Source organism: Bacillus rossius, chromosome 2 (genome assembly GCF_032445375.1).
Source record: "Bacillus rossius redtenbacheri isolate Brsri chromosome 2, Brsri_v3, whole genome shotgun sequence".
NCBI classification, from domain to species: domain Eukaryota; kingdom Metazoa; phylum Arthropoda; class Insecta; order Phasmatodea; family Bacillidae; genus Bacillus; species Bacillus rossius.
Window position 1 is genome coordinate 112,910,213 of NC_086331.1, and position 26,979 is coordinate 112,937,191.

General features: G+C 35.4%; 1 protein-coding gene and 1 long non-coding RNA gene across 4 annotated transcripts in view; one reads left to right on the plus strand and one right to left on the minus strand.

The window, feature by feature from the left end:
- The first annotated feature begins 11,576 nt into the window (after positions 1-11,576).
- LOC134529629 (uncharacterized) lies at positions 11,577-16,206 on the plus strand. The gene is made up of 2 exons (XR_010074643.1): positions 11,577-12,586; positions 14,476-16,206. It is a non-coding gene; the product is annotated as an uncharacterized LOC134529629 (long non-coding RNA).
- A 4,706-nt stretch (positions 16,207-20,912) lies between these two features.
- Positions 20,913-26,979, minus strand: part of LOC134529630 (inositol 1,4,5-trisphosphate receptor) — a 149,435-nt gene continuing 143,368 nt past the window's right edge. For all 3 annotated transcript variants that reach the window (XM_063363928.1, XM_063363929.1, XM_063363930.1), the window contains 5 exons: positions 26,420-26,565; positions 26,149-26,314; positions 24,335-24,495; positions 22,971-23,132; positions 20,913-21,525 (listed from right to left, as the gene is read on the minus strand). In XM_063363928.1, coding sequence (XP_063219998.1) covers positions 21,442-21,525; positions 22,971-23,132; positions 24,335-24,495; positions 26,149-26,314; positions 26,420-26,565 — 719 coding nt within the window. In that variant the 3' untranslated portion in view covers positions 20,913-21,441. The remainder of the gene's footprint in view (positions 21,526-22,970; positions 23,133-24,334; positions 24,496-26,148; positions 26,315-26,419; positions 26,566-26,979) is intronic.

Here is a 26,979-nt window from a genome sequence, read left to right on the forward strand (position 1 = left end):
GCAAGAAACCATCCCAGCTTTCGCTTGGAGTGGTTTCCTGGAAACATCAGTAAACCGAGACCAGGATGGCCGGACCCACATACAGGAATTGGAAAACTAATTGCAAAACTCTATTTGGCCAACCGCCAAACAGTACGGACATGCACGCAGTTTAATACACGAATGGACACAGGCTCGTGTGGGCATGCCCTACAAAATCTCCTTACATTTTACATTTACGGTTTTACAATTACATTTACAGTGAATTAGGTGAACGACACCGCGAAATAATAAAAAACAGCCTCATACTTTGGTTGAATTTTTTTTTCTTCTGTTTTTGACGATAGTCATGTGCGTAGCCAGGTTTTGTGGAAGAAGCTACTTATAAGAATATTTTCCGGCTAAACCTGTTTCTGGAAAGTACAGCGAGTGGCCAGGGGTTCTCCCCGGGAAATATTTTTAAAAGATGTTGCTTGAAAACTCATTTTTTTTATATATCTGATGACCCTTCAATGCTTCCTCGAAACTTGAAATTCGTAGATAAAAATTTCCCCTCGAGCACATTAAAACGGGAAATAATATCAGATACTTAATTTATACTAAAACTTAAAAAAAAAAAAAAAAAAGCTTACGCATAACAACTTAAGGAAATATTATTTAAAACTGTTTTGTTATCAATCAAATTTTTTATAGACTTGACAGTTTATTGTGTCTATTTCTTCAGTAAAAATGTTTGTAATCAAACACGTACTTTTCTTCCATTGGTGAAATATCAGCAATGCCCTAAGATTGCGTGAGCGAGGCCGCTGGTTATTAACTGACACTGATCACTAATGAACCAGTCACTCGGAGAAGCTGCATAAAGCCGTAAATTCACGCGAAACTGTTAATTTTATTTTACATATTTTCAATGAAAAGTCACTAATTCGGGGCAGATGAAACTTTCCCAGATACCGAGTGCGACACGAACGCATAGTTGCCACATTCGGCGACAGATGGCAGCACAGGGTGAGTTACTGTTTCCAAGCGACAGCACGCACTAGTGGACGAGTCATGTTGCCCCAGCAGGTCGCTGGCCGACCTCCGTAGCGTAGTCGGGTGCGCACTAGCTTACAGGTGCAAGGGGCTCTGGGTTCCAGTTCCGAAAAAGGCATGGCTGTAAATTTGTAAACGTTTAAATTTGGCATCGATTTGTCAAAGTCAATAAAACTGTCACACTAAACTGTCGAACAACAAGAAATAGTAATTAAATAAAGGGGGGATGGTTGGCTGGTTGGTGATGAATATCACCAGACAACCAAACATAAAAAAAAAGGATGGGGAGACGTCAAGTCATTTTGCCCAATCAGAACGCGAGGGGCGAAGTCTATTGGCGGCCTGCTTTCAGGCCCCGATCTACAAACGGGGCGACCGTCCTTTTACCCGGAGCATCAGAGGGGCGGGAGAATTTGAAGGACGGGAAGAATAAGTTTTTTATTTTATTATATTTTTTAACGTACAGTAACTTTTTTTATTTTATTTTCAAAAATACACGTCAAGAGTAAATTTTAGTTTATACTAACTATTGCAGTGCGCTTAAAAATATTAGGCCTTTAACCAAATACTTTATAAATAGATTCAAAACTCGTGTAAAAATATCCACTATACCCTTACTCATGTTTTATTACGGTAGTTATAACAGCCGCACACAACTACAAAAACAATTTATTAAATTTAAATAGGAAAAAAAAGACAAACAGCCTATGTCTTTGAAAAACCTTAGCATTTTGTTGGATAATGTGCTGTTTTAAAACTGATGGTAAATAAGCTTGGATTTGTAAAATTGTGTTATATTTGGCGGGGGAAGGGAAATGGAAGAGAAAATGTTTAGACGTTACATACCTGAAGTCGGGGCCTGCCTGCGTTTACCAAGTCACGCGGGGAATTACATTTCCCGAATAAAAAAACAGCCTGATATCGGTACCTAATTTCACCCGTACGTAAGTTTTTAAATGTAAGTTAACTTAGATCACTAACACATCAATAGAACACCGAAGGCAAATCTGTGAAGGTTTCACATGCCTAACTGAGAAAAGAATGAAATGCCCTATTAGAGTATACTTCGGGTTTAAATTATTGTTTGGAAAAATAAACAGTTTTACGAAAAAATTCAGTAATGTATTTTGGACAACTGACATTTTACTGAGATACGTGGGCTACACAAAAAGTCAATGCGTAAAATTAATATCGTGGAATTGAAAATTTAATGAATTTTATCAACCGAGTCATATATGACAGTCTGAACAGTTGGCTTAGTAGTTATACTTATAACTTCTGTCTGGTGAGAGAAAGGTTGCGTATTCGATAGCCATCAGGGGCGCAAAACTTTTCATGTGTGGAAATATTTTCTTCCCGAATCCAAGAAAAGACGTGAGTTTCCATTGACCTCAATACTGCGGAAGGTAATTGGAATTCATCACAGTTTCACACCAATGCGTTAACTTGGGCATAATTCATACCTCGTGTTAAGCGCATGTGCCGTATTTTCGGGAACATAATAGTTCGGCTGTAACGTGGTTGAGCGGCTACAACACTTTACTTCCCACCATGGTGAGTCGTGTTTAAACTCCAGAAGTGTAAAACCGGGAAATGTCGCCGACTGGAGATGTAGCAGACATGGTCTCGAGAGTTGGGGTTTTTTACTGTACTTTCGAGAGACTGGTCGCTAATCTTTCACTTATGCGTATTTTAACAATGGGTTGATAAGAAATTTTTCCTCGAACTACTTTTTTTAAATTTGTATTCTGTGCTTCTGGTTGCTGATCCACTATTTTCCTTTCAAATAAGGTTTTTGAATTGAGTTATGTTTATTTAATAACTTTACTTTGTGCATTTTCGGTTGGGTTTGTTATACTTCCTTGATTTTTATTTATCGTGTGAAAAGTGCAGCATAGTGTCCTGCGCAGCAGTTGACCATTTCTCATCTTCTGCGCATAGCTCCAACATTAACTTACGATTTAACAGTAGAACAGTGAGAATTTAATAGGTGAAAACCATGGCATGCGCGTTTTTTATAAGTTGACTACAACATATGCACACTTTTGCTTAGTTTGTTAAATGTACAGTTGTATTTCGATATTTCCATGCTGCCTAATAGTTAAGAAATTTCTAACAGTTCCTGGATTTGAAAGTAGAACACGCAGAGTGGTGAGAGGTTTCATGACCTCAACAAAGTGCCAGCTGGGTCCGCAATGATGCACATTTTGGATAGTTATGTTGGCAAATAAGTCCAGAATAACAATAACCCGTCACGACCGTCTGATGTCTGTCCGTCCGTCCGTCAGCCACTGAGAGGTTTACGTCTCTCCGCTTGTCCGTCACAATAGTTCTCAGTTTCAACGCTGCCAATTGATGGGAAAACTTTAATTCTTGAAAATATTTTCTCTTGTATAGTTGGATTAGATAGACAATAATGTAAGCCAGCTCATTAAACTCTTATAATTCTGGTATCTATTTAAACAACTTCAGTGTTACCATGCATAATTAATTTCACTCCTGTAACTCGGACGAAACTTTCTTTTTTTCTTTCAAAAGCGACCTTTAAAACATTTCGTACGTTAATTAAAGATTAATTATGAAAGCAGCTAAACAATTGAACAAACTTCAAGACATTCTAATAGTATAGGATTTGAGACGCAATAACCTTGCAGACATTTGAAGGTTATAATTTCATCAGTCCATCCTTCTAAAGTATTAAGTTACTAAACTTTTGACGGGCGGACAGATTAAATTTTTTCGGGCCATAATATCGGCTGCAGGTCACGTGGTTGGTGGACAGAAGTCGGACAAACGGAGGCGACGGACTATAGTAATTCCGGCTTAAGTTTTTAACGTTGGCGACACAAGTTTTCTACTACGCAGCTTCCGCGCGGTCTGTAAGAATGCATAGTTTTTGTGCGCGAGTTGGTGCTGGGTGATTCACGTGTTCGAGCCACGCGGACGAAGACGTGAAGTCCGCTAGTTGGTGTCGACGATGGGAGACCTAAGATGCACATAGAGTTCTGCCATTCCCGATTACACCTGAACAATTCACCTTCGGCCAACTTCGGGATTTGTTATATTTTTGCGCAGGAAAATGAATTCAAATATTAAAAGTGGTCGGTTAGGTTAGCTACATTAAAACACTTTAAAACACTATGGACGGTTAGTTAGGTTAGTATAGCTACATTAAAATAAACAGAGAAATATAAATATATATAAATAAATCCGAGGTTGGCCAAAAGTGAATTGTTCGGGTGTAATCGGGAATGGCAGAACTTTATGTGCATCTTAGGCTTCCGGTCGACGATAGCTTGGGCCTCACCTCACAGCGCCGTGAGTGCAGAATACACGGACAACAGGGTGCGTGTACTGCTAAATAACCATAGAGTGCATGTAGACTTAGAGCAAGGGCAAAGCTTCGCAGTGGCGAAATTTTGTAGCTAAAATCTAGCGTGCTTACAAAACAGGTAATACGTTCGCTTGACCAATCAGCAGTAAATATTCGTGCCAGAAATGAAAACTGTGGGAAATGAACGTAAACATAAACGTAACCGTAATAAAAAAACCCGTGTGTACCTAAAATTTTAGACCAGGTTTTTTCATATTGTTTTTGCAGTTTTTTGAAACAAGATGTATATTTAATCCTGGGAAATACTTTGAATTCTCGTAATTGGTATTTACGACTACATGTGTACGGTGTTTTTCCTGCTCAGTGACGTATATCTTGGCACTGAGCACAGTCGCCAGAAATTGCTCTATATCTGTACTCGCTCTACGAAAATAACTTTATCATATCCAGATGCGGTCTCGATTAAAGACGTAACATTTTTCAAAAGAAATGCTTGTTACATGGTTTTAAACTAAAATACGGTGAGTAAGTTAGGCCAAATGTGTAGAAGAGCTCTCTAGCGATAGCAAAAGTACGTAATGAACGCCACTTTGTAAGTTAACTGGCATCGCCCAGTACTGATCTAGCAATGCAGTTTTCGGCCACAGGAAACAGAGCGCCGTATATTCTGCTCAATAAACAGTTGCTAGCTACGTTTTCATTAGTTTCAAATAAAATTATTGCTTATTCCCTTCGCATGGATTTTTGAAAATAATATATATATTTTTGTAGCAATACGTGATTACGATAAGATAACAATATTATTTTTATTACATTATTTTTGGTACATACGAGACGAGCGTTTCGCTGTTGGTCAGGAACTCAAATGATGGCTTAAGTTAACTCAAATGTAAAAAAAAAATTATAAGCTACAAAAAATCTTAGTGAAATATTGCGATATAATTAGTGATCTGATGGAAACAAATGGCAATCGTTGGCAAATTTGTTCAATTCATTTTGAAAGCGTCCACGTAAACTCCAACATGCGATTGCATGGTTGTGTTGGGTGTGTTTCCTCGTGTGTTTTATTTACGAACTATAAAACCTACCCCACCTAGTCAGCTGTTCCTGCAAAGTCTTCGCAGTCGGTGTCGAACTGATCCTCAGGAGAGGAACGGTGGTCACGCTTATAAGTCACGTTGCGGGGGTTCCTTGCTGGTTGAAGAACACATTTCGGATGTTCAATGCTTGTGGAAGAGATTTGGCAGTACTTCCAGCGAAACTTTCCATGAACATGAGTTAATTAAGTTCAAGACCGGGCGCACAATGTCGGCCATGTGTCGCATGAAGGACAACTCAGGTACTGTGATTCATGTCTTAGATGGAACACCTCGATTTGAGACTGTGTGACAGGCTTTCCTCTATGTCTCAATTTGTGTAATTTTATTTCGGGTAAATGGAATATTTCTAAGAAAAATTTAAATAATTCGTGAGAAACCACTCCTTTAGTTATATTTTTTCACTTTTTCCCCCCCGCGAATTTACCTTTCTTGGATTCGATGGAGTAATAATATTTCTGTCTCGGTATCTGAATGTGATTAAGAGCTGAAATCTTGACGGCCACGGTATTGAGTGAGATGGTTCCTCGACTCTGATTCCACCACAAGATTGAGCACAACACGAGGCAGGTACTTCATCAGGTGCCTCGCAAAACTGCTGTCCAATGTACGTGGACAACTGTGTCTCGCAGCGCTGTCCTGCCCTGCTCTGCCATTACTGCACCTCGCAGCTTGTAGGTTCGTTTCCATTCACCACATGGGGTTAGTGCATCGTCACATAATTTGTTTTCTTATATTGCAATTCCTACAGATGTTTCACAAAACTAGCATTTCTGTTGTTTTTTCTGGTTAGTGTCTGCGCCAGATAATTGGCTAATCTAGAAGATATGAATTATTCGTAAAATGTAAGGCACTTTTCATAGTTGAAATTCCTGCGCAGCTAATTTCGTCGTGGTCACACATTACGAGTTCATTATATGTGTTCCCTAATTGATTTGAAAACAATTTTTCTCCTACTGTTATATTTTCAAAATATTTATTTATAAACACATGTAATTAGCAAAATACAAAGAAGGTTTTAATATCTGGTGAAGCCAAGCTTTACCACTTCTGCCTTGTGGCGTTTTAGTTTTCGAACAGATAAAAAAACTAATAGTTTTCTGTGGTAAAAAGACAATGACGCATTTGTTGTTTTTGCCTTATAACTAGTAAGTAATGCGTATAGCTTGAGAGCTTTGGTAATTTCACTATTGGGTTCCCCACTCATTGAATTGTCAGCTATCCACGAAAACTTATATGTTTCGTAAATTCAAATTCATCATTCAACAAAAATATCATTTTCTCTGCTTCCCTTAACACGCATACTTCAAAATACTTACAGATAAACTTCTTTGTCTATTCTCTCCTCCGATTAGGTGATGACTCTTTGCACACGCCGTGAAATAACATTTAGCCATTTCCCACACGTCTTCACGTTGAGACGTATTCCTACGCCACACGTACACGGCGAGCATAAACCACACCTTCTCAACACGCACTTCCATATTGTTACGTACACGCCTTACGCCTTCTGTTTGTCAGGTTATAGGATGGCCCCGAGGTGCGAGCGAGTCCGCCCCTGTTCCCAGCGACCCCCCGCGGGCCAGGAGAGCATGCGATGCTGTACCACGCATATTCACATGCCTCTAAAAGTTACGATTGAAGCTTGATTCCTCGCGCGAACATTGATTACTTAACTTCAATAATCAGCATAAGTTAGCGAACTGTTGAACCTTCAGAACAGAGGCGGGAAATTTTTCGTGCACCTGAAGACTTTATAACAGTAGGGAAATAGATGTCAGTACAAATAGTGAAAATGATTGTGGACAGCCGACATTCCTGCAAGGGAATTCGTAAGATGTTTTACAGCTGGGGTTGTTTTAATGTTATAATCTGCAATGAAAATATTGACACTATGCGAACGTTTATCAAATTATCCATTCAGATGCAGAACTTTGTACTTGAAGCTCACTGAGTCAGTTGGCGCAACAGCAACCATTGGACATGCTCTTGGGAGGAGGAGGGGGGGGGGGGAAATTGGGTTATAAATCCAGTTCCTCCACACATTTTGATATCGATTTTCCATGGTTTCACTCCAAGCACATTCAATTACAGTTATTTTCTGTTGCCCATTGCTCACTTCTTCGGCCATTTCCACGACTTGAACCTATTGTAGCCTATCCGTCTGTTGTTGGCAAGAAATAAAAATAAATAAATAAAATAATTGAAGCACATTTTTTTCAAATCTTACAAAATTTTACTAGCAATCATGACATTATAGAATTCTAACTGGTCCACCGAATCGGGCCTTAAACAAATTTCCGAAGCATCACGCACCACTGCAGAGCCCATTTTATACTTTACATTAGTTATTTTAATTTCATAACACTCAGTCAAATAGAAGTAGTGCCATGTTAGCAGAAACTACAAACATTGTGTTCATACACAAGTTAACAGTATCCTTATTTTTTCAAACTATATCCCGCCACTTTTAATTTGCTGCCATTCGTGCATTTTTTAATGGTTTTGGATTAGTACTTCCTTGACGATGGCTTTATGAGAGTATTTTTAAATACTTTTTTAAGACTATAACATAAAGTGTAGAGATTAGAAAGAGTCAAACTTTACCGGGCTGACAATGGTTTCCGGTGAACCTCCCAAACATACTCAGAATTGGACAGTACTATACAGTCTGAAAGTAGAAAGTTCATACACTTTACACTGCAGCAGAAGCCAGTCCACAATTGTCAGCTTTGGAGAGCATTTCCCACAGTATTTTTACCTCACTCACCTAACACTAAAGCAATACTTGCTAATGATGGCATTTTTGTCAAGGAAGAAACTTCCTGTAGTCTCTAGAGAACGTTAGGTGGTGTTGAGCGGTCAGATAACACAACTTCAAACAAGTATTTTCAAAAGTGGAAAAATGGGGGACATTGCCTTGAGTGGTGTTTTATTCTGAGTATTCCCGTTTCCCCCACCAAGCATTCCATTACTGCATTCCCTTATCGTTTCTAAAGACTTTAATGTCGCAGAGACGTTAAGAATTAAAATATTTTTCATACTACCATGTTATTGAAATAAAGGCTACAAAATAAATAGGCTGAATTTTGACTTTCACTTCACATACCGACTACTATAGTGTGCCTCGCTGTGATAATTTACGCTTTGCTCAGCACAACCACTCTATGGAATATGTCTGCCTCTTGGCACTGCCTAAATTTCTACGTGATGTTCTTGGATGTAATTAAGACTAATTGCCATAAATAAGTCTAAACATTTTTTTGAATTTTTTTTTTCTCCTTAGGGTAATCAATTAATGCCTTCTTTATTGTGAACTTTCCGATGTCAAAGAAAAGTGAAATTTTTTAGCTAGTCCTTATGCAAGGCATTTGCTCACTCTTTTTGTACCATATCACTTTGGCCCATTTATGTATTTTTGTAACATACTAAGTCACAGAATTTTAAATCCTGTTGCATATAATTTGCTATGTCAATCAGTAGGACATCATAGTTGACATGACAGAAGATCAAATTTGGTATGCATCTCTTGACTGTTGATACTGGTACAGATTTAACTCGACATTCTCACTGATGTTTTAAGCAATCTTACTAACTTTGTCTTCATTCTGATGGACGTATCGTAGGCATTTAAAACAACTCACCATGCGGTTTTAACATTGTTAATTACGTTTTAATTAATACCTACTAAGTGTTAACTTCATGTTCCCCATAGTTTTTAAATGACCTGTTTAAGTTCATACTGCCCGAATCTTTTAGAAACAAGATGATGGTATCTCACAGGTCATCAATGTGTTACTTTTGCTATTTCTATGGAAGCTATTTTTAATTTCCTATGCATGAATGTATTCCTAGCTCATTATTTTCCTTAGCTTCCAAATACAGGTGTTACATACCTACTAGAGCTGACGATTTACTTAAAATGCTATGCTTTATTTTTGGTGATAGGTATTCAACCAGATCCAAGCAAGAATTGTCTTAAATTTTAAATGTCGATGGATGTTGTTAAGCATCACTGTATCACTACATCATTTATGAAAAATGCCTGAAACATTGTGCACTGGATGGTATCTACATGATACTTCGCTGGCCAATCAATACTGACATAATTGTCCTATATTGTTGGCTAGGGTTAAGTGTCTAGCAAAACAAATAAGACACAATGCAATTTCATTCTACAATTGTAGTCACTGTTATTTTATTTTTATTTTACTTCTTGACATCTCGTAGATTCAGATAGGTTATCTTTTATCTTAAAAGTAAATAGACTTTATGTACATCAATATGTAAAGTTTATTCAAGATTTTCTGTCGTTTAAAACAACTATATAGATAGAATATCAATATAAATTTCAAAACGCTATGTTCACCAGCAGGATGTTGCAAGCTATTGCTACTTGTCTCTCCACATAAGCATATTTTCGTGCAACATATTTAAATACTGCCAGTCACAAACATGGAAGAATATTTTCTTATGAATAACCATAATGCTTTTTTTTATAATGCCGTCGTCCGGGGTCTCGGGCTCGAGTCCCGGTGTGGCTCCTAGTGGGAAAAGGCGGTTCTTGATCTGTGTTGTCCGGGTGGGCGCCAGACTAGCTCGTTTCTAGTCGTGAATTTGGGGTCGTGGATGTATGTGCCCCTGCGTGGCCCACTAGGGCCGGCGGCGGTGTTGCGTGAGATGATTTTAAATAAGAGACGTGGAGTTGAGGTGGTGGTGTCGTACCTTTTATTCAGAGGAGCGAGTCGTACACGATACAACACTCTACAGAGGTCCCCGGGGGGTTTTTACTTGTTATTCCGTGGCGCCTTATTGTTTGTGTTCCGCGTTACGTGGCCTCGGATGCTGTTATGTCTCAGACGTCTCACTGGGTACGTAGGTAACGTAATTTCGTAACACAAAGGCGGGACACAAAATACACTGAATTAAGGGGGCGCGTACAGGTTACGTGGCACTCGTTACTCGGGTAACGTAAGTTAGCAAAAAAAATACGGGATACAAAAATACACTGAATTAAGGTGGCGCGCACAAGTTACGTGGCACTCGTTACTCGGGTAACGTAAGTTAGCAGTACAAAATACGGGATACAAAAATACACTGAATTAAGGGGCGGGCGATTGGAGACGGCCAATCCCGTATGCAAATGTCTCGGCGCGGGTGTTGTGCCCACTGTGGTGAAACACGCACCGCAATTAAGTTTGTCCAAGTTCCCTTGCGGGTTTGTGGTCAGCGCCGTGCGCGTGACCTTAAACAAAGTTCTGTACGTTGCGGGAGACGGCCCGTGCCGTATGCTGAAGAGCAGCCCCGTTGACCAAGTGTGGTGCGGGGTGTCCTTAAGTTGATGCGGCCGGATTAGGTCCGGGACCGAAAAAAGGGACCGGGTACTCACGGAGAGGTTAAGTAATAAAAGGGGTTTGGTTAATTAGTGGCTATAGTTACCGGACGTTACTTTCAATGTAGACAAAGGATGTTGCCTCTCCGTGGGACGTAGGTCCGCCCCGGTCCATGAGCTGCGCTGAACTGCCGAACTGGCATGGCGTCTGAGGGAGGCTCGGCCTCTCTCGCGCCAGGCGTGACCTCATTACGCTAGACTCCAAACGGGTGTGTCTGGAAGAGATTTTATTGTCGCTAAAATCCTAATTTAATGTTTTAGGAGGAATGGGTACGGTTCTTCTCTTGTCTACTCAGGTTTCCGCGGCTTTGTCTTTGATTGCTGTTCGGGTCGCCTGACTCGGGTGGGCCATGGCCAGGGGTGTGTTCCGTTAGCGGGAGCGTATACTGGCGGGTGCAGGTCGGGCTCTGGGGTGGTCGTCGGCCAGACGACGTCAATACCAACAAACATTTTATAAAACTAATTTATTGAATATAATTTATTGAATTCTAGTTGCATTTTCTAGCGGACTGCAATGAGTGGGCCCTGAAAACTATAACAGTGCAAGTGTCACGTGACTGCTTGTGACAAGTGAGACTCACTGTCACACCAGAAACTGGAACACTTAACATATCTGTTATCATTTGCTTTGTTCGCACAGTGAAGAACTACACCATCCATATAAGTGATTTTATTAATTAATTTACAGTTTGCTTACATTTTATAACACATTTTATTTTTTGCTTTTCATCATCTAAAACTAAAATTAACTGATTTCACGAATAGGTATATGTTATGATTCTAAATAATTTGATTCGTTCACGTTTACCGCCCACCAGATTTCACTGTCTCCAGCGACATTGCACTTGGTACAGAACATTCCTGGACCTTGTAAGATCACTGCACTCAGTGCAAATCATGTAGAGTGGCTGGAACATCGAGTTCAGGCCAGTGCAGATACTGGAGTTCGCTGTAGGGTTGGTGCACTTCAAATATTGAATTTATCTAGTATTGAAAATGTTTATTGGAAAGCATTTCACACATGTCCATTAACTACATTGTTTGTTAATTGCTGTAATAAATAACCATTAATTTTATTTTATATGTTGGTTTCGTTTTGTTTATTTTACGAAAAGTAAACTGTTTAAAATTTATTTGTGATCATTGAAGTTTTATTAGTAATGTTTGTGTTGGCTTATGTTTAGAATTATGTTTCCTTTAGTTTCACCAAATGTTGCTTAATGCATTTCAAAAAACTAATGTCATAGTTTTCAGTACACACTAGACCCAGAGATAAGTAAATGGACCAGATGGAACATAACCGATACTTCTTGAAGCTGGCATTCACTAAGCAATATGGCGCCTATGTAGCTGAGAAATTGTTTACATGAACAGCTGTTTTAAACAACAAACACACGTTTGTTGTTATACTTCTAAAACCATTAAAATCATTAAAATAATGATTTTGAACGGTTAATTAGGTTAGTATAGCTACATTAAAAAAATTGGGAGATTGTGTGAATAGTTTGTTAGGTCAGGATAGCTACATATTAAATTAGAAATTCCTAAGGAACCATAAAATTATTTGACAGTATTTTTAATGTAGCTATACTAACCTTTATGTAACCAACCATCCACAATTTTGTAAAGTAGGTATTTATAATGTAGCTAACCTAATCTAATCGACCATTAGTTATCATGAGTTTGTTCTAAACAAACATACACGGTTACATGGCAAAAATAAATGGCTCCGTCCGCACCAATGCACAGGTATGTTAATAATAATTCATAAACAGCTATATCTCCTAAATGAGTTGGAATTTCTTATCTCCACAAAATGTGTTAAATAGAGGAAATTTTGTAGCACGAAATAAAAGTATTGCCGATTTTTTCATTTTTTTTTTTAAGGTAGAGGGCTAGTCGAGATAATTACCCCTTCAACATCAATAATCAATTCCACCATTACCTACCTAACCCTGATGTAGTTTAAACAAAGAAAGGTAACTGCATGCTTTCTATTCGTTTACGTATCCATAAATTCAAACTATGCCTTCAACCTTGAATCCTCCTCCCCAGCCAACAATTCAGGGTAGCCATCGCCCACACTAATATCTCGTTCTTTAACAATGAATCCATCCAACAGTTATTAACATTTGATGTGTAACACTGCTTTTTCAATACCGTCTGATTACATTTGGTCCTACGGAATTACGACATTATCTATTGCATCTTAAATATCATATAAATATCAATTAATAGAGCCGATACATAAAAATAGTATTTCACTAAAATAATCAAACACAATTTACCTGTGAAAGGTTATCTTCTTATGCTTTTCCTTCAGTAACTGGCTCTCAGTTTTCTTAGAACTTCTGTTCACACAACCATACGCAACAAACGATGCCATACTATATTAATATATCATGCTTTATAGATTGTCACACTGGTTCAAAATCACACATTCTACTTCTAAAATAACCAAACTTTTGAGAAATTACAACAGATTCACCTACAACACTCAAAAACCAAATTAACGATACATAAATTAACAAACTTTCACCTACTCGCAATGTAATCAAATGGCGAAATCAACGATGTTATTCACTAAGCAATATGGCGGACCTTCCCCCTCACCTTTCCCCTCCTGACTTCAAACTCCTCACCTAAATGATGTGTTTATGTTCCATTTGGTCAATTTACTTATCTCTGACTAGACCAGCATGAATGTAGGGTTAAAGCCTATTTAAATGGCGGGCGAGGAATAACATTAGGCAAAAAATAAAATGTCAGAAACAAAAATATTTAATATACTTGGAAACTTAAAATTTTTTGAGCCACGAGAGCTCGCTGTTTAGATGTTTAGTGACGTCACATAAGAGGTTGCGCTTTTCAAACCTAGAATTTGATTTAGAAAATATTTAACTATGTGAAATGCCCTTCAGATTCATAAAAAGCCAGGAAAATTAAAGTAACACAATTACTGGTATCAAAATTACAGTCGTTAAAGAAGTAATCGTTAGAGTTTAAATTAAATTAAATATTAACTGTAACTACTTATAAGGTTTAATAATTCATCATTTATTTTGTTAATCTTCACGTTTTTATCCTGTTATTGGTTCTGCGATATACCTGATGCTAAATGATATATTTGTTTCAAGGGACGTAATTTCCAAAAACTCAAAAATGTATCAATCTAATCCAGATTTTAAGTAGGTACTATTAAGCGCAACAGTTAAAATACGATTTAGTGTGAGAAAAACACTTTATTTTAATTAAAAAATAATAAAGTTTACGCCTGAGTAAAAAAGCTTTCATCATGTAGTTATAAATAAGCTCTTTCGAAATGTTATTGAATTTATCACTGACTAATTGATATCTACTTTTACTCGTAATCGATTACATTTTAATATGATTTCATTTGCAAATAAAAATATTTTATATCACAATCATTTACAACTGAGCCCAATTACAACTTCCCAGTGATTTCTACAAAACAGAATTTGAGTGCCTGAAGATCAGTCAAGTATCTTGGAGATTGCAATATTAGGTGCTTGTTGAAGCTCTGTTCAGTCCAATGGTAACAATTATGATCCATGGTAAAAGGCTTTCACGTCAAACAGTTATGCTCACAGGCCTAAAACAATGATACCTATCCACAGCACGACTTGGGCTCTGCTGGATACTTAGAAACTTGAGTCGTGTCGAAGGTTGACTTCGCTCCTGCAGCTCCTTCCACGAACACATCAGTGAGTGGGCTCTTCCACGCAGGGCCCGATCAAACCACATTCAATACTTCTTCCTTGCATACTGCAGCTCTGTGCTCGAAACTGCTAATTTACTAAATGCTGTAAAACCTTGAAGTTTAATTTTTCTGGAGGTTTTTCTATTAAATTTTGACTTTTTACACCAGAATTCTGAAACTGATGTCACTCATGACTTTTCATTTACTTTTGAAGCTCAGGAAAGAATTGTATGTCAGACTCACAATCCCTGTGCCTACTCATGTATTATTTGTTACCCCGAAGAGTTGCAGCACAGGGATTTTTTTTAATGATTCCTATTGTTATGTGATGATGTACGGCAATGTGTGATTGACATGTGTACCAAAAACCACGACATACACAAAGAAGCTTAGTGAGGTGGAGCATGTAAGATATCACTGTTGTTGTTGTACAATTATACTTGTGTTTATATATGTGAGTGTGTTTGTAAAATAAAGACACATTAAAAATGCTGACAAAGAACTATCTCATTTTCATTGTGGGGACTGCTTGTTTTGTCATCAAATTGGTAAAACATATAAGATAGCTTATGTCATTTGTTGCGTATTTGGTGTCTGCTTGAGATATAAAAACTAAAATAAACTTTGTTTATATCAGTTTTATCACTACAGCTAAGCATATGATATTAATCGTAAAGACAATTTGATGAGAATGACTGCAAGTGTTGCACGTCCTTCGCTTTAACATTACAAGTGTCAACATCGGTTCAAATAAAGTTATACGTGTTTTGAAGAAACCACCTCAATGCTTTCCTTAGATCTTTTGCTAATCTAAACATAATGTCATATTATTCAATTATTCAATTACCTAGGTATCTGCACACAACAGGTTAAGTTATACTTTTCCTTTATTCAAAACAAAAGATCACACAAAGAGGCCTCATATGCTTTCAACTTTTCTATTGTAATGCAATGTCATTAGGTATAACTGGTATTGCTGATTAAATTCTCACATTATTTATTCATAATGCTTAAGAATACAATATGTAAGGTCACAATGCTCACCATCTGATACATATTGTCGTATTGATTATAATTCTGCTGTGACAGATTTGCCTAATACTTTGACCTAAGTATACACCTACATAATCTAGACACCATTTCTCATATATTTGGTGCAGGAAATATAAATTCATACACATAATTGCATAATATAATATACAACACCACAAATTAAAAAAAAAAAACAGTCTAAAATCTTTGGTTCAGTAGGACCTTAGTCATTCATGTACAAATATCTGCTAACAAATGAGTTTAACATGATAAAGTTTATAACAATAATTCATCAAATATTAATTGTGTAAGAACTATGCATAAGCATAGGTACATACAATGTTCCTTAGTTGTACTGCTGTAGAAGTTCCAGGTATTTAAGAAAATAAAATATGACTAGAAGCGTGACTTTGTATTAGTTTATAATCTAAACAATTTCGTGGATTTTAATCTGTCTCTGAAATCTCTGGAAATTATTCACAATATACAAAATATCATGCACTCAAAAACCAAAATTGAAGCTATTTTGTATTACAAGTTTCCCATTGCTTGTGAAATTTACTTGTACCTGTACTTTGGAAAAATAATAAATGGTATGTTTTTGAAAAAAAAAAAATTTTTTTATTGAAACCTCTTTTTTTACTATTACTGGAAAGTATAAATGTGCAACCTTTTTAAAATTTATCTTTACTTTATACTAGCTTTCATTAAATTGCTTACAAATTATACATAGGATAATACACATGAGAGAAACAAGATGGTCTTTATCGTGAGATTAGGAAAAGCAATAATGCTGTTATAACAAATTAAGTTTGAAATATGTGTCTGAAGTGAACTTATAAGTCAAATTAAGTTTTGGCCCACATTGTCTTTGTAGTGGCTGCATATATGAAATTGTGGTCCAAATATGCTTGTAACCAAATACTTGGTACGTACCCCAGTTCTTTACTTTACAGTTGGCACACTGAGAACATATCAATAGACACAAGAGGTTTACAAGTGTGCTCTGGTTGGTGAAGGCACATCTCAAGCAGCAAGTATGTGGGCCACGTGTGAAGTGCCAAATGTTGTTCTACTGGGTAGACATTATCTATCTCATGGACCAAACATGATATGCCAGCTGTACACACAGCTAAAGATGTATTAACAGAAATATTATATACTTTTTTGTATCCAATCCTACGACTGGTGGTAGCAGTTGGCAGGTTTGGAGAACCAGCGCCCAAGAGGTCGGGACGTGATTCTTCTGCTGTGACCTGATGAGAGGTGGTGAGACGAGCATGGAGCATTATCGGAACTAATGGCAGGAATAAACGGGAATACTCTGAGAAAACCTATCTGCTCACTGCAAAGTCATCCTCATTTCCCTCTTACGCTTCCTCACTCAACTACAAACAGCTGCTTGTGGCAGCCCAATCATGAGTCATGAGCGGCAAACTCGTCAATCCTCAGAGGTATCGTAAATGTTACCGCTGGGGAAAATATATCACTGACAAGCTGATTGTTAAATCACAGTAACCCAACTGTCCAGCTGATAGGTCATGCATATATAGTATACCACAACTGTCACTACTGGGGCTATATCGACATGCTTATGGACCGCATAAGGTTTCATAGTTGTTACTAGTGATGCATTAGCAGCAACTTTATAGGTATCTCACCTACTCCTGCTGGGGTTGTATTATTGGCAAGTTTATTGCATCTTTTTTTTGCATATTCTTTATAGGGTGATCTGGCAATGCAATTGATTTAGTTAAAATTTAGTTGATTTGGCATGACTATAATTTCCCTTCTTATTCAACTTTATTCACTCATCAGTATTGCTCAATGCAATTCACCAAGGAAACGATACCCGCTTACCTGCGAGACAGAATATGCATTTATGACACATTCACAGTTTCATAATTGGTACTCTTTGACATATAATCACAGCGAGCTAGTGTTCTAAAAACCACCGGGCATGGCAGACATTGCATTTGTAGCAGTGCCATCAATGTTCATATGTAGTTTACGGGGAATTTCAAGAAATTTCACAAGGAGAAGTTCACCTTCGCCAAGTGCGCTTGTACAGCAGAAGCGTACTGAATAGGAAGATCTCTATATGGCTTAACCAGTGGCTTGCTTATTTAAATAATTCTGCAACATAAAACAGAAAAACTATGTTTTACGAGTATTTCCTGTGTTGATTTTTAAACAATATTGAAACAAGCTTGGTGCTATTATGTCCATGAACTTGAAAAATAATTGGACATACAACAGTAATGTACTCTTTATTTTACCTCTTTTTAAATGATTGGTAAAATTAACTGCCAATGAAAAGTGTAAAGTTTCTTAAGAGGGACCATTATACCATATAAACCTGGATAGATGACTACCCCTACATTTGGATGTCCCATCTGTAAAGAATTTGTAATAGTAACAAGGTTGGTAGTGATGTAAGGAATGTGAGTTTTGTGAGGTTGGCAGCAGAGTAGCCAAGATGCCCAATAAAAATGTGTTGGGTTGAAGAGTGTTGTTTATTAAACTGCTCCAGACAATAAATCCATAGAATAAGGGACACTATTAAAAATATTCATGAGTGTCCATCATAAACACAAAAATATTACATCCTTTGCCACTGCACATTATTTAGCATAAGCTAGATTGGCATGCTGCTGCACGATTGTTCCTGTTTGGTATAGTGTACACCTTTAAATGAGGTTTAGGAACCTGAGATGCAGATGTGCCACATTTTAACACAATCACAAATACCAGGTAGATAATTTTTATCTTACGAAAAACTAAAACGGTAAAACTCCATTTTGTGCAACTTGTCCACCATACAATTGAGGTTAACATTACATTTAAGATGGAACTTGGAAGTGTAAACAAGCACATTGACATAAAAAAAAAACTTGTGCTTTACTTGTTTTTTAGTTTCCAGACTTGTAGGCAGTTAGGAGTAATGGAACACACCCTGTTTCTGTCACCATTTTCTTTTATATGCAAGTTAATTATCCTGCAACCAAATATTTTGTTTACATTTCCCTTCCCCCCCCCCCCCCCCCCCATTTTTTTTGAGGAGAGAAATAAGCACTGAAATTGATTTTACTGCAATATATTAAATATAGATGGTCAATACACATGGTAACTCAATGTATGAAATTATTTTAACACTGTATCATAGACAGTCAAGTATGTTTACCAGGTTTTTATTTTTTTTTATGTTAAAGTCTACAACTGCCCCTCGAAGTAACACCCTTATTCCTTCCAGGAAAAAAGCGCTAATCAAAACCATTTATTTTCCATAAGTGTGTATTTTAATCAAAATAATTTGGTTTCCAATGGGTAAGTATGCTTTCTGACAAACATTTTAATCAAGACACTATTATAGATCAAATAAATTTATCATACTAATATATGTATAAATACATTTTAAATACATTTAAATAAATATTAAGAAACTTTTTGAGATTAAAACAAACTAAAATTAAAATCAAAATATTCAGGAACCTCATTGTTTACTTAATAGGGGCTCTAACAACATTTCGAAGTTACAAAATAATAATGTTGTTATTATATGAGAAATATTTCAATCCTCATAAAATTTTAAAAATCATAAACAAAATGTTTTCAATTATTAGAAAGATTTTAACCTGTTAAAGAAATTCCCCGACTTTGTTGTTTACTAAATGTGTGTCTGCCATGATTTGCTACTAGCCAATCCTAGTAGGCGCGAAGTAAACTAGCACTGAAAGTATCTGGCTTCTCTCTCCAGAGCTGCTGCTTCCATATGGGGTGGCTAATATTAACGTTGGCTGAACACTTGGGCCATCGTCTGAGATAAATAAACAATAAAGGAACCGAATAGCTATTATGAAAAAAAATAGTTTGTTGTTTCATCACATTATTAATTTGTTGCATTGTATTAAATGCTACACAAGTGCTGTTGCCATTGTACCTGCATAGAAATAAAAAATCTCATAAAAGAAAACAGGGCTACTTTAAATCTATGACTCTACCTCAAATCATGCTTTAATGTATTGGCTTCGTTACTTCAAAACCACACAAATCGAACAGCATTACTTCGAGGGGCAGGTATACTTGCATTTTTCTTGGTGCGCGATCCCAGGCTGACCTACATGTTCGTGAGCGGTTTCTTTTAATAAAAACCTCACCCTCTAGTCAGGTTTATAAGGTAATAAATATGTGTTTGTGTAACATAGAGTAATGATATATTTTTGCTTGAAGATAAAACCTAATTTATATTTTACAATTTTCATCTACAGTAGCGGTTAATGAAGGAGAAATAAGTAAAACAAAGGAGCAACAATCTCTGAAATTTAAGAACCCATTTAGACAAAAAGTATAAAGTTATAAAAATGTTAGAAATTAAGTTCATAAAAGTGTTGGTCACAAGAGTGTTTGTATTTTCAATTTTGTAAATAAGTATATTAGTTCAAAAAGGATTTTTCAAGAGAATTTAAAGGGAACAAATCTTCCTTGATAGGTACTGCATTCAGTACAGCTTCCACACAAGTCCAATGTACAGCACATGCATATATTATTATTACATCTTAATAGACATGCTTTGTTCCAAGTGATAGCTTCATTAAGAAAAGTGTCTTATTACAAAATATTTTGAGTTTTTTATTTACCTACTACCTGCTTTTTTTACATGGTAAATGATCATTTAGTCTTTAAAATTGTGTCTAAAGATTTGTGCAAAATAAAAAGATTAAAAAAGTTATGAATCTCTACTGGAATATGAAAATAATAAAATATTTTAATCAATACTAATTAATATGCATTAGAATAAATTCAATTTTAATTTGTATACGTTTTAATACTTCATGTTATTTTTAACACTCATTTGATTGAATTTTGGCTCATTAAAGTAATATCACTATAACCATCAATCTGTGTACACTGCATTATTGTAAATTAAATTTATTTGGTGAAAAAATACTCAAATTCACTAAATTTGAGCTTTATCAAATCCTATCTAAAACTAAAAAAAAAATATGCTAATTTCCTTTTACAACTTATTATTCTGTCAAACTAAAGTATGCAGTACTCTCTCATGGCTTTCTTTCCTTTTTTACACGTTGCTAGAAGAACAACATGCATTTAAAAATCTCTTGAATGGGAACCTCTTATTGGAGGCAGAATATGAACTGCTGTACGTATATTAGACTCTACTACATGCTGAATTGTGGCATGCATACTATTAAAATAATAATAATAATAATTTTAAAACCTTTTTTACATAGCTGATAAAAGTTAACTGGACAGATATAAAGTAACTCAAATTAAAGGTACATAAAAACACAACAGCCAGCATTAAAACAATTTTTAACTTTAATACAGCAACAAATTACATGTGTACAAATTCTGAAACAATGATTCTTTCACATACTTAAGACTCCAAAAATAATTAATTTGAATAAATTTATAACAAATATTGCTAAATCACAATAAAAAACAAGTACAGCATGTGCACTGATAACAATATTGAATAAATGCATTCAAAATAACAATATGCAAATAAAGGCAAGAGTAAAAAATACAAGAAACAGTTTAATATATAGCTATACACAAACAGTCAACAATTGCAATACTTAAATGATCTTATATTTTCAGTAAAACATTAAAGAAATTGCATAATTAATAAATTCATATACAACCTACTTTCTATTATTTCATCACTACATAATAAGCATCATGTGAAAATAAGTACGTTGTTTATCACATGACTTGTCAGAGAGAGATTTTAGAGAGCAAAGACTCAACAGACACAAACACAAACAATTCACACACATATATGAAAAATAAATTAAAATGCAGTAGCAAGAGCTGTCAGCAGATTTGATTATTGAGCAGGCAAGTTATGAAGATATGCTGATGTTGAATTGAGCAATCCGATTCTCTGTTTCTGCTTCCTTTGTTCAGTCATCTGAAAGAGTACAGCAAACAGAATATTAAACAACCATATTTCAATGACACACAGTTTGGAACAATATACATACAGTGAAAGATCAGGATGAAAATGAAATAAGTTACTATTTGGAGCATCATCCTTTGATGAGTACCAGTGATTTAATTCAGTATTACAGCTGCCTGTTTCCTATTTTATTACATTACACATGGTTTACAAACCAAAACAATTTGTTGGTATAAGATATGTTAATAAAATCCTCTTTATTGCTGTTATGCCTTTTTGTGTACCGTAGGTATGATTCGCCATACTTGGAGCAAAAGTAACTCTGTACCTCCTCCTGTGTTTAAATTTACGTGATATTGGAAGATGTACAATGCTTTTTACCATAGAGGATTAAATCTTAGTGTAAATAAATATCAACAGAAACCAAATATCATAAAAAAAATTTTCTAAGTGATGGTGTTTAAATTCATGTCAGCTTTTCTAAAGATATTAAAGCTGATAAAATTTTTAAGTCATCAGCATATAACAAAGCCTTGGATTGCTTTAGTTCAATGACTATGTCGTTAATGTATATATGAAACACAAGACGTGATAACGTTCCCCTTAGGGACACCTGAGGGTGCATTAAAAGAAGATGATATAGTGTTCCCAAATCTTGCAGAAAACAATCTTTCATTTAATTAACTATGAACCCAATTAGTATAACAGACACTTAAACCAAAACTAGTTAACTTATTTGCTATAAAATAATGCTTACATGTGTCAAAAGCTTTACTTAAGTCAATATATATTGTATCAACCTGACCACTTGACAATATCCCACCGTGGGTATAATTTACAAATGTAAATAAATTTGGTATTGTTATGTTACATGGTACAAAACCATGATAGCATTCTGAAATTATTTAGGACGTATAAAATAGACAGACTTATATTGAGAATATGAGTTAAAAAAGGTGCTAAAATATTCTTACAGTCTTTAATAATGAAGGTTGGAATGCCATCAACTCCTGCTGATTCTGTTGATTTGAGAGATTTTCTTGCCCAAAGAACCAAGCTGATGGTAATTGTTGGTGGTAGCAAGTTATTTTCATACATATGTATTTGTGGTTGTAACTGTTTATCATTTTGCTGATCACAGACTTTAGAAAAGTGTTTACCAAAAGAATTTGCTATAGATTCAGGGTCACTTATTACAGAATCATTTTTGATGATTACAAAAGACTGTTTGTAAACTTTCTGCATAATTTTAATATAGTTCCCAAATATTAACAGGTTATGTTAAATCTTATTATTTATACGCGCTCCATTTATTTTTATCTGATATGATTTTTATTTTTACTAATCACCTAAATGTCTTAGCTCTCGGTAACATAAAAAAATAAATAATAATAAACAATAACAATATTCAAAATCTTTCTATAAACATGACAGTGACTAATACTACTGCAACATACCTGGTCCTTCAGCTCCATCAGTTGCTTGGAAAGATTTGCAACCAGATCTTGAGTTCTTTCCAACTGCGCTTGTAGTGTTCTGTACTCTATCTGTTCACCTTCACCTTCTTCTGCTGACAAGGACATGGCTCGCAGGCGGGGGAACCATTCCAAGATCTTATCCTAAACAAAATACAAACAGGGAAAAAAATACAACTATGGACACTGTGTGGCATTCAGTTGTCTGTTTTGAAGTTATGCACAGAGAGATTAGTAGATGGAACCTGATAATACAAATTATTCTACTCCACCTCAGTACTCACTTAGTGCCATGAGAAAGTTAAAATATCACCCAAGAGCCTTAGCAAGCTATCACATAGAATCCTTTAAACTGATGTAAAATTTTGTCACACGTCTATGAAAAACACATAGTCATTTATTAAATTCTGAAAGTTGATACATACTAACAAAGCATCTCCAATTCTCCACCCTTATATCAGGTGGAAGTGCACGTTTTGAAATTAAGTTTTCACAAACACAATGGTTTTCTACTTCAAAGAAATCATTATTGCCTGAATATAAATAATATTAAATACAGAACACTCCCTAATCAGCTTTATTTTAACAAAATTTGGATTTTTTTTGCAGCTTTTCAAACAATGTTTTGAAGAGTGAATTTCTTTTTGGCAATGCTGTGCTTTTGAGTCTTTACTATACAAATATGGCAATACTGTTTCTTGTGGTTGTATACAGGAATTTAAAACTAACATTTCAATGCATTAAACACATGATGGTCATAAAAAATCCAAATTAACAATCCCTGCTAATTTAGAATAACACTGTACAATTTGAAGCTTTACATTCTTGTTATTCTCTGAATATACACATGTTTAGCTACAGAAAAATTAGTGCTGTAATTTAAGAACTTTCATTCTTCAAAAGGTTTACTATTTGACGCAGTGAACAGAAATAAAAAAATTCATATAAAGATTAGAAGTGGTAGTAAAATATGAACAAGGAGAAGCTGTAGGTTACAAAGAATGCCTTTGACTAAGGAACAGTCTGGATGAGAATCAACAAACTAACAAAGGTAAATTGCAGAAAAATTTGTCTTGCAGACAGTAGTGTGGGTCTATAGTAATGTACATAATTTTATTTTATTTGTGGTTTAAATAAAAGCAAGTCAAGAATCATAATGAATAAATACATATTAATGCCGCTACCCGCGGTCGGCTATCTAGACTACTTCGGCTCACAGGTAGGTAAAGCATAAATGTGCATGCACATTAGAAATCAACCCAACAGACTGCTAGTATTACTGGTGCTTATTAAATATACCCCAATTAATATTTTTAAAAATTAGTATGGCATTTCAATAGACTTACATTAACCATGGCATACACATAGCTCTCTGGGCCTGTGAACTCTGTGGGATCCTTCACCTTCACCAGCACAATAAAGTACAGGTAGTGCCACATGTTGTGCTCACACTGGACATGGTCTTCAAAACTCACTGTCTTATTATCAAATTCACTTCTGTTCAAACCTAGAAGAACACACAACCAGTGAACGTCAACACGATTTCTGAAAGATTTCAGTTTTTCCCAACCATTGTTTGAAAAACAATTCTACCAATCAGAACTTAAAACCTGTGTACTACATAAGCAGGATCATGTGACCTATCCTACTGGTAGGAAAGGGTAGATTAAGCTGAATAAAATAATTTCATTAAGTAAATACTACTAAACTTGTTTAACGTTTTAATTTATCAAAAAACTTTGAACCTATATGTTTTTTTTACATTTGTTACAATATCAGATTATCTAATTTTTGTAATCTAAATTTGTAATACATACTTTTATATTTTAAACATGAGCAAAAATGTCTTCACCATTTTCATTATTAATTCAAATAGATTTATTTCAAAAATTTTTTGAATTCATTTCAAACTTATACGACAAAATAAAAATGCTATGATGATTTTTTCGACAATATATTTACTGCTTGTAGTAAGCCCATAGTACACAAAAAAATTAATTATCAGTGATATTTAAAAATAATAGAGTTAAAACAAATTATTTTGAAAACATAAAAAGGCATATTGAAAAGTGAGGCTGCAAAATGTTAGGGAGCACAATATACTTAAAATCCTCAGACAAATCTTGGAGAGGCAGGAGGCAGATGTTTCACTGACCCCCTTCCCTTCCTGTTGGCAAGACTACATGTCTATAGTACCTGTACATAAGAATCACCAACAAACTTTATGTATATTTTTTCAAGGGAAAACTAGAATATTTTACGACTTTTTCAATACACTTGTTATGACTGCAGGATATAACTCACGATAATAATCTAATGAAAGCTATGTTTCGGATTGTTGTCTTATAGAAATTAAAAACCACCTGATGAAAGACTTGTTGTCACCTGGAATGTGCAAGTTCTCAGGACCCAAAAATTTGCAGTAGGCAGTATTCAGTGTTGTTGGATAAATTATGTGACGCACTGAGACTCGAGTATCAGTGAGGAAAAATGTTTATCTGACACAACCATCACACAGAAATACACAGAGCTTTACAAACTGGATTACCTGCTCAACAATTCATTACTAGTCGATTGGAACCTATTGACTTTTGCACCATGCTTCCCACTGCATTATCACAGTCTTCCATACAACCTTAAAGTAACTACAAATAATGTACTAGTTACAGAATGTTGATCAAAACTAAGGCCTGCTTGCAGTCAGGTATGGAAAATCTAAGCAAAAAATTTGCTAACAAAATTGATTAATATTTCCCTTTTTCTAAAGCCATGTCTGTCTATCCCAACACAACCAAACCTATAATCAGAACTAGGAAAAATAAATTATTTCTAACCCTATTTATTTAACTTTCCTGCTTTTCCCCCCGATTGCCACGAATTGTTTATCTCAAGCTGTAAAAACAGAATGATTTTACATGAATTTTTAATAAAAACATAAAACAGGTAAACATATTTTTTATAAAAATTATTGTACGGACTCCTGTATTAAAAATAATTTTGGAACGAATACCATGTAAGTAAAATATATTAATTTTTACTTTGCAAGTTACTAACCATGCAAAATTTTCTCTACTCCTCTGAAAAGAGCCCTACTAAAGTATTATTTCAAGTTATCTTAACTTACTGGCAAAAAGCATATTGTTGCTAGAACTCTACTCACCACATATAAAGCAGTTATCCTTCAAAGTAAGCTCTTTTTGCTGCTTCTCACTTCTAAGGTCAGCAAATGTGTCAATTATAACACCAAAGATGAGATTGAGAACAATAATAATAACAATGAAGAAGAATAGCAAATCATAAACAACTCGCGCAACAAAAAGTGGTTCCTGAAAAATGAATAAAAACATTTCATGTTAAAAAAGGCTCCAAAATATTATATTCATAGATCACTTTTTAATATAAAGAAAAGTTATAATTCTCAATATATTCACCTTACTGCTTGGAGCACGAAGAATGTCACCGATCCCTCCGCCATTTCGAAGTCCCTGATTTAAAGTTGTAACAATACACATCACAAGGGAGTCACAAGCCCTTTCTTTGACTTCTCCAGACACAGTGACCCGATTATCTACTGGTCCTAAAAACATCAATACATAGTTCTTCATTACAGAGTACATTCAAATCTACAATATTATAAAAATTACAAAATATTTAATAGTTAACTTTTTAAAGTAGTCCTAAATATCGTTAGGTTAACTCTTACAAACAAATTAATACAAAAATAAAATAAGTATAAAATAGGTTGCAGAATGCCCAAAAAGCCTGGGGCACACCCTGCCTTACTGTGTGGCATGTAGTCTATCTGCCAGGCATTTGCACTTGCTTGTTTGCCCTTCACCCATTAAATCACAAAATAAACACACAAACAAACAAACAAAAAGGCAAGGATACCGAACATTTGACCTCGCTAATTAGAACTAAAAAATACTTTTTTATTGATTGTTGATAAGGAAAACATGTGTATCAGAAAAACAGGAATGATAATTAGGTA